The 9,206-nt window shown below is 42.4% G+C and overlaps 1 protein-coding gene across 1 annotated transcript; it reads left to right on the top strand.

Annotated features, from left to right (window-relative positions):
- The first annotated feature begins 318 nt into the window (after positions 1–318).
- pi15a (peptidase inhibitor 15a) lies at positions 319–6,018 on the top strand. The gene is made up of 6 exons (XM_035143067.2): positions 319–492; positions 650–961; positions 1,773–1,891; positions 2,801–2,933; positions 3,023–3,138; positions 4,379–6,018. The coding sequence occupies exons 2-6, from the start codon at positions 692–694 to the stop codon at positions 4,512–4,514; spliced, it is 774 nt and encodes a 257-aa protein (XP_034998958.1). The 5' UTR covers positions 319–492; positions 650–691; the 3' UTR covers positions 4,515–6,018.
- The last annotated feature ends 3,188 nt before the right edge of the window (positions 6,019–9,206 follow it).

The following is a 9,206-nucleotide window of genomic DNA, read 5'->3' as shown; positions in this document are numbered from 1 at the left end:
AAAAGGGGGTCATTAATAGACATTTAATATGCTCCATCCTCTGTGGTTGTACTTATTAAACAAATGTTGCCCTGCAGCTGCACAAACCCAAAGCAGATGTCCTGGTGAAATTAGGCAAGATCCAGAGGGGGATTAGGTTTAGCAGAAACCAAACACCGCGTTTCCAAAATGATGCTGCTTGTGAGTGTGTGTGTGTGTGTGCGTGTGTGTGTGCGTGTGTGTGTGTGTGCGTGCGTGCGTGCGTGTGTGTACGTGTGTTTCAGGTGACGAGGAGGGGCCGTGCGTCTACCTCGGCAGCAAGGCGCACTTCCAGCATCGTCCTCTGCGCTATATAAACCCGCAAACACAGACTTCTCCTGAAGCACTCACAAAGTTTGCAAAGCGCAAAAACGCCTCACTTCGCAGCCAGGCAGCCCTCCCTCCCTCTCTGCGGACCACTGGAGGTGATAACAGCCTGTGGCACAAAGAAAAGGCACCGTTACGCACGGAAAGGTAAGAGCAGAGGGCGTGGAGCTATCTCCCTGATATTTCTGTTTTAATCTGTAATGCACTGGCGCTTTTAAAGTTTGGTTTGACCATATCTGATAACTTATTTTTACGCACCACTACAAATCAAAACAAGTCCGTCCTCTTCTCTTTTTTTTTCCAGAGCGCAATCCAGGATCCAGGATCTTCCGTCTGCAGTGAAAAAATGAAGCCTCAGTTATTTGCCATAGATCTAATATTTCTGTGCATATCGTGCGGAGCAAGTGCATTGGCAACGACTTTCCCCGGTGTGTCCACGTTCTCTCCAGACGCCAATTTTACCAGTTTTGGCGCAGACCGTGGAACAGACGCCACGACTCTTTCTAAAAGCAGGAGGAAGCGTTATATCAGTCAGAATGACATGCTCGCCATTCTTGATTACCACAACAAAGTGAGAGGGAAGGTGTTTCCCCCTGCGTCCAACATGGAATACATGGTAAGCGTTCATTCATTCTGATCAATGCATGTATTTGCAATCGATGCACGGTTATGGTTTCATGTTTTGAAGGTTTGCATAATCAAAAATTACCAATCTGCAGGAATCCAGTTGATTTAATAGTTTTTTGTGCAAGAATGAATAGAGAACACGAAAGTAAAGTGATTGTCTATGAGTTGTACTTGGCAGCCTCAGCTGTTCAGCACATTGCTCTGCAGGAGACCACCAGAGTCGTCACTTCCACAGGGAGAGGGGTCATGTATGGTATCAGTAGCCTGATGCTGGCAGTGTGGTATGGAGACAACAGCAGCATTGAGTTGTAGACGTGATGGAGAGCGTTTCAATTTGTGCAAATATCAAAGCTTTTAAACCAGATTTTAATTTTAAAAACCTATAACATATGTTTGTTTTATTATTTGACATATGCAGAAGCATAATGCTCATTTAAAAACTTAGAATTTCAGAAAATTGGGGATGGGGGAAGTCATCAGTCACAATCATGGATACGACTGTTGACATGTTTAGATGCTTGTCATCATCTACACCAACATGTTGTGAAGATTATCAACCCTCTTTTTTATGCAACACTGGGAATAGAACTTTCTCCTCTTATGTAAACTGACTGATCAACTGACTTTGATGGATGGTTTGTGCGTCCTGCCATGGTTACACCTGTAACAGGGCCGTGAACTCACAAAGTGCCGACTCTTAGGTCACACCTCGCTGCTGAATACGTTCTAGTGTTGATATTTTCCGTCAGTTATGTAATGGATGTCCATGTTCCCACCGTCTCCCTGTGTGTGTGCCCTAGGTGTGGGACGAGACTCTGGCTAAGACGTCAGAGGACTGGGCCCAAGCCTGCCTGTGGGAGCACGGGCCGCCTCACCTCCTCAGGTTCCTGGGTCAAAACCTCTCCGTCAGGACAGGACGGTGAGTGACCTTTGACTCCCCTCCGCCGCCCTGACATCTGCTGCTCCTCTCAGGGACGACTCTCTCTCAGCAGTCATGGTCGTTGCCTTGCAGCCCCCTTCTTCTTTCTCCTAAAAGCTTTTGCACTGTGACCTGGTGACTGCTTGAGGAATGCTCCTGTGACACCTCAAATAAACAAAAGCTGTGTTTTCAGCCATGACCCATGAGGACAAAGGCGCATCCCTTTTGTGGGTCTTGACTTTCCATTTGGAAACACATCACCTCCGCGTCTTCCTGCACTTTTAGATTTTTATTGAGGAACCACATGAGCAGTCCTTGTTTTGACGGGTTCCTTGCGACCTGCTGGGAGATTTCTACACAGAAGTTATTTCCCAAAAAGCTAATAATGCAAAACCAGATTTATTTAACAACGGAAGTGTTTATCTAGTTTAGTATGAGGTTTCATTTGCTGGTGTTAAGAGCAAAAACTCACCATAGAAAACATGTGCGCACATGGATGTAGATATTTCAGCAGGTCTGTGCCGCGATGCAGCACAAACGCACAGATCAGTGTGCTTTAGCAACAATTTAAACTGGAACGGCACTCACAGAGCACACAGTCCCCTAATGAGCCCAATTTAAAATTCACAAGACCTGGATTTCTATTTTGATCTGCATCAAATTGCACACACTCATAAATATAAGCCCACTAAACATGACAGATTTCATTTCATCAAGATCAATGAAATATTCTCTGTAAAATCAACGAAAATGTTAAAATCACCCTTTCTCGCAATACCACAGCCTTCCACCAAGTTATGGTAATCTGTTCTAATAGACAAACAAATACAGAAGTAATAAGACGTTGCTCACTATTAGCTGTGATAGATTTATACACTGTTTCTTACTGAACACGTGTTTTGTTCCCAGCTATCGATCCATTCTCCAGCTGGTGAAGCCGTGGTACGATGAGGTGAAAGATTACTCATTTCCATATCCCCGTGACTGCAACCCCCGCTGCCCTCTCAGATGCTATGGACCCATGTGTACCCATTACACACAGGTACGCAGACAACACTCAGTATTAAATGCTGTTAATACTGTTGAATTGGTGCAACAGCGATATTAACCGCTGGTGTTTCTGTTTTGCAGATGGTGTGGGCAACCTCCAATAAAGTTGGCTGTGCTGTCCATACGTGCCACAATATGAATGTATGGGGCTCAGTGTGGAAGAGGGCAACATATTTAGTCTGCAACTATTCACCCAAGTAAGTACAGTCTACTTCCATCGATTAGATGTAGTGTTTATGATATGCAGTGAGGAGGGCGTGTCAATGCTGCTGAACCTGTTAACCTGATGACGACAGGTTTAATCCCAACACAGTCCGCTCTGTTCTGGGCTGAGTTGTGAAATGCCACCCACGCTGCTGTGAGGTTCAGATACAAGCCTGTGATCCGGTACCGCGTTGCCACAGCTCCGCAGACCCACGAAGCAGAAGAACAAATTCCAGGAATCAAAGGCCGTTCGGACATGTGACTGACTTGTGACCTAGGTTCTTTAATCCCGCCGGTTTGAGATGTTTGTTAGAGTCACAGGCTCAGGACACCGATGACCTATTTTAGCAAAGCGGAAATGAGCGCTCGATTCTTAGAGACACAAAGTTGTTGGTTCGGACAAAGTTCTGCTTTCTGATCACTGTTGTCAAAAGGCAGCTCTGTGTCATTTTATTACTTTATACTTATTTATCTGTAGTTAAGTCGTCAAACGATGTGTCTTTGATAAACACGTTGAAATCTCATTTTGCTGCTGACGAAATAATCTCGCTACAAGTTTTGGATCATTTTTCATGATCTTGACCAGTTGTCATGACAGTGTAGTTCAAATGTGAAGATATAACATAGAACAATTCTCCATTAAAACATCTTAAATAGACCTATAGACCTATGTTATATATTTTGTTGACGTGTCAGCAGATTGTTCCAGAGAAATCCATAATTTTATTCAACATACGTGTTGGTCTCTTTGCTATCGTCATTGGTAGTGAAAACAACAACTCCCATGATGCCACGCTGCTTCACGACATCATCAAACTAGGTCTTTTGTTGTTGTTTTGATTGGCCGTAGTGGTCAAAGTTACATATTGCGCGTTTAAATATTCTCTGAGCACTTTGAGGACACTTTGGCAAACATGGCAAACCCTCTATGCTGATGATCATGTAATATGACTGAAAGCCCCAGAGCAGCTACTAAATGGACTCTGAGATGAAACTGATACGTCAACTGCTGATCCCAAGCTGGAGGAAGAATGAAGTTTAAAACTCAATAGTTTTTCTTTGAAAATAGTTTTGTTCTTTATATGTCCTGATCATTAAGCCTCTCCCAATATCTTACCATCAGTCATAATGGGGGATTTTTGCTCAGACACCAATTCAAGTTCAGGTTCCACTTTAAAAACAAGTCTATGGTCACTGCCAGGTTCACTGACATGGCGACTCTCTGTCTTTCAGGGGTAACTGGATTGGAGAGGCCCCCTACAAAGTGGGCGTGCCCTGCTCCGCCTGCCCCCCCAGCTACGGGGGCTCCTGCAGCAACAACATGTGCTTCCCTGCCCTCAAGACAAACTACCTGCACTGGTTCAAATAAGCACAGGTCTCCTTTTTTGAAAACAAGCTGACAACCTACAGTACCACAAAGACATTGTTTTCAATCCCGTAAGGATTTGCACAACAGTCGTGGACCACACTATTTTTGTATATATGGGCTTATTTAAAGACACAAACATACCAGTTTTTTGAAGGCAGCAGACAATTTAGCGTTGGTGACTTGTAAATAAAGTGTAAATTAATTTGTTGCGATTTGATGAAATATAATTTATATGTAGAATGGGTCCTTAAACACAGTATACACTTTTGTTTTTTTTTGACAATGTGGTAATTAAGGACATGACACCATCATAGCTGCTCATACCTGCTCACTCTGGTGCTACGGGCATCACACCTTCACGCTGTGTGCTCTGCCTTAACAGGAATGCTGTGACTAACACTTCAAAGCCTTTGACCTCAGAGGGAAAAACCTACTCTGGTGGTGTCGGCTCGGTCGCTGCCGTCGACCCCGCAGTAGGTTACGAAACATCATTCTCGAGTTCAACGCATTCTCCATTTTTCGAGATCGGGAACCAATCGGCAAAAGTTCTTTCATTGACAGAAGTGCACTTACACTGTAACCTAAACGGAGAAGGAATACACGTCACCTCATTTAGAGATATTTCGTTTTTTCATTTACACAGTGAATTTGCAGCTTTAATCTGCACTGATTCAGTTGAGTTTCATCACATATAATCCTTTTTCACATTATATTTCAAATAATACACGACAGAGAGCACATACAATAAATCTGACCCACATATCTTGTCTATGATCGTATTTGTTACAGACTATATTGGTAAACTGTATATATACATGAATGTCTTATAGTGGACAATTGCAGTGTTTGTCTGTTTGTAATGATCTTTTCACTGATGTTGTAGCGATGGGTTTTTTGTAGTTAGGCACTCAAGTGCACCTTAATTGTTTGCAGATTTCCAAAGTACTGGGAAATTATCGTTTGTTTTGTACATGTAGATAATCAATACACCTCCTTAAACTTCAAGTACTCTATAAGTTATTCATTTTTATATGGGAAAACAATATTTAATTGATATTCTTTTTGTGTATTGTTTTGTAAAAGGATTGTACATATATGTATACAATTTACTGAATACAGTTCATTCAACTATTATAATGGTGGAGGTAATTCCCCGTGGTGTGAATGAGCTGCGGTAGATCTATATGAACAAAGCACTAGCGTAATATCCACAGGTAATTTTCATGGACCATTTTCAACTCTGCGAATCAGAATTACTTTTCGAATCAGGACAGTTTCTCAGTAATCTGAGAGGGATTCAAGCACATGCCTGTAGTGTGATGAGAACATGTTCAAGAAGACAGGTTGATTTAAAGGAAACTTGCTCGAATGCATTACAAAAACAGGAAATTACCATTTTCCGCACTGACTGTATTTAAATCATCATCAACAACAAGCTATTTATGCAGCAAACTGCGTTTTTTCTTGTTGTGTTTTGTATTTGTAATAAAATTGTCTATTTTGATTTTGTTCTCTTCTTGTGTCGACGCATGTTTCCCTCTTGTCAAAACAGCACCATTGTCCACGTGTCGTCTGAGATGGACCGGAGCTCTTCCTCCTGTCTGATATCGATTAGATGTTTTCATTTTTAGTCAAATTGTGCCATTGCAAAGACTGACATCCTGCATATCAAAGGCTGAGAGGGGGAAGAGAAAACATGGCAGGGCTACAACTGAATCCTGATATGTGAGGGTTGACTTTGTCTACACAAATGAAGGGACGACTGATAGTGAGTTTCAGGGGACCCTCTTGTGTGAGTTTGTCCAATGACACCATTGACCTCATCGAGAGGGACAGACAAGGGGAGGAGTGGAATGCTGGAAGAGTAAGAGTGTGTCACTTCCAGACAAAATTCTAATCAAAGACAGACAATCCAAAAAGACTATATTTGACATTTTACTGTACAATTTTAGTATTTGGATGATGATTTTAACAAGAAGTAGAAACAAACAGGTGGAACTTTGGATACAGAGCCATAAATGTTCTGATGTGCAGAGCAGATGCTGCAGTTTTTGCACTTTTTCCTTCGCAGGGTTTGCAGAATATGGGCGTGGGCCCGCCGGCATCAGAGTTAGGTGCATGAGATCAGACTATGAGGCAAAGAAATTAGAAAAGCTCTTACAACATGTTTTATTTGTTAGATAATCATCTGTGCTTGTGCAAATGCAAACCGGACTACAGAAAACATCTTTCCAGACTGAAACGCCCGCTGCACAGCACTGCACTTTGGCAGACTGGAGTTCAATAGCTCCCATTTTCATGGTAAAATCCACGTCCTGCACGTTATTAAGCAGCTTCGCTTATGCAGCCAGCCCGAGCTGCAGCACACTCCCTGGAACCAACAGGCAGAGAGTTTTCGAGGAACACATTAGTATGCATGGGAAAAATCCGGCTGTCTGAGCAAGAGCGGGACTCTGAGCCAAGCAGATGATTGGTGGACGTTTAAAAGGCACATCAGCGGGATGAGAAGCAGGACGCCACGAGGAGTTAGATAACCTGCTGTCGACATTTACCTGGCGTATCCATCAGTGCTGGAGGCAGAGCAGAGGTTAAGGATATGGATTTGGGTTTGGATGAAAGCATGTCTGTCGTGGACAAGGACAGAAAACCACCTGCAAATGGAGTGTAAGTGAAACGGAATAACATTACACCTTAAACCGTTAGAAATACACACTCAGGCTCTTTATGCCTGAGTGTGTTTCTTATCAAAATGTTCAAATTATCAATACATTTTGAAATATTCAGCACTTTTTCAGCATTTTTTTCTCCATCCACTTCATAATCATTCATACTTTGCCCCCATAAACACTTTTTGGACTTCATCATATTAGTTGAACTCTTTCATACCTTTAATAGTTGTTGTATATAATTCCACATTACATGTTATGCTATTTTCAGGCACTTCAACTACTTTTACCCGTTTCAACAATTTCCATGCACCCAAATCCCTCACACAACTTCCACTTCCCATGAATAACTTGAACTGTCTTCAACAAATTCTTAACAGCTTTCATTACTCAGACATATGACACCTCAAATGCTTTCAACCCTGTGTCTACACACAGGAAGTGTTTCAGCCTTGTTTTTCAGTTGTCATGTGCATCTGATGGAACACTTGTGTACCTGTTTTAATTTGTCCAGCTGTCCACACAGGCTGTGTAACAGTTCACCTTTTACTCGTGCCACATGCTTGTAAACGTGTGCCAACGCATGTTGTCCACATTCTTCCATTTTACGTGTGTAACTACAGTGATTGGGTTTTGCTGAGCTCTGGTAAAACACAGGTGACCACAGTGGAACACAGCAGCTGACGCTTCAACTGCTTTAATCTCTATCTTCACTCAATGGACAGTTTGAATGCTTTAATTTGTTTTCACCACTTCCTGTGAAAACTGTTGACACTGAAGTCTTGCCTTAAATTTAAATATTGACCAACGCTTCAATTCCTTTCAGATCTCAGGTTTTCATCTTTAAACAACAATACCACAAAAACGTATACAGCTAATCTCACACACGCAACTTCCTCGGATTTATTACTTCAACTACTTACACTGCACACATTACAACTTCCACTTCAACAGACATTTCAGCCACTTCTTTAACATTGGAGTCATCTGACGATTAACTTCTTTTTAACCTTTAACTCTTTAAATGATAAAGATGCTGCTGCTTTCAGTGGTTATATGTCAAACACTTTTTTAACTGCTTCACTATTATTCTCTAATTCAACTGCTTTCCCTGTCGACACGTCAACTGACATTTACTCGTCATAACTTCCAAGACACTTCAGCACTTTTAAGTTTCAACCACAAAACACTGAAGCTTTTATAATTCACACATCTGTCACTCTTCATATTTGCACCCCACTGCAACACTTCAGCTGACAATTACTTTATACGTCAGTTTACCCGCTTCACATTTCCACTTCACTGAATCTTCCAACCCAATTAACATTTCCATTCAACTCAATTGCCAGTTTCTTGATCGAAAACAATTTAGGTGGTTCTTGCTACTCGTCTGTGCCAACACCTACCGAGGCCTCGGTGACGCATCTCGGAAGGTGCACTGCTTTTCCTAATAACACATGTGAGTTACTGACCCGTCAGATGAACTGTTATTGCTACAACAGTTTCATCTCCATCCCCGAAGTGTGAAGGTGGTTTCCTTTGGACAGAGGACGGAGGCTTCACAGGGACCATGCTGGGGTGATAGATCACCAGCAGCATGTGGGTGAGTTTGGGGGAGTCGGTTCCCAAAGTGCTTTCCAACTTCAATAATGGTGCGAAGTAAAGGAGTTTGATTTTGAGTGGGTACAATACTGAGGAAAGCAGATCAATCTTTGGTGGAGGGAGTTTGGTTTTGGTTTAGAGGTTTGTTGTGCAGCTATAGAAAATGTTTCCTCTCCTCTTCGCTCTGTACTCTGTAACCTCTGTGCCCTCTCTGACTTGGGTTGAAATCTCGGATCCTCCGTGCCCCGAGGAGGCTTCTTCTTTATTCACTGTCTTTTTTTTCTTTTGACCCCCGCACAACAACACACGTTTACTTTACTTGTCTTGTAGCTCTTCCTTTGGATCCGCAGCCTGTGTCGGATCCAAGCCTCTCTCTGTCCTCAGACAATTCTGCTATTGTGTCTGTTATCCTTTTTGAATAATG

Source organism: Hippoglossus stenolepis, chromosome 19, assembly GCF_022539355.2.
Source record: "Hippoglossus stenolepis isolate QCI-W04-F060 chromosome 19, HSTE1.2, whole genome shotgun sequence".
Lineage (NCBI taxonomy): Eukaryota > Metazoa > Chordata > Actinopteri > Pleuronectiformes > Pleuronectidae > Hippoglossus > Hippoglossus stenolepis.
The sequence above is the reverse complement of the archived record's forward strand: the minus strand, read 5'-3'. Positions and strand labels throughout refer to the sequence as shown.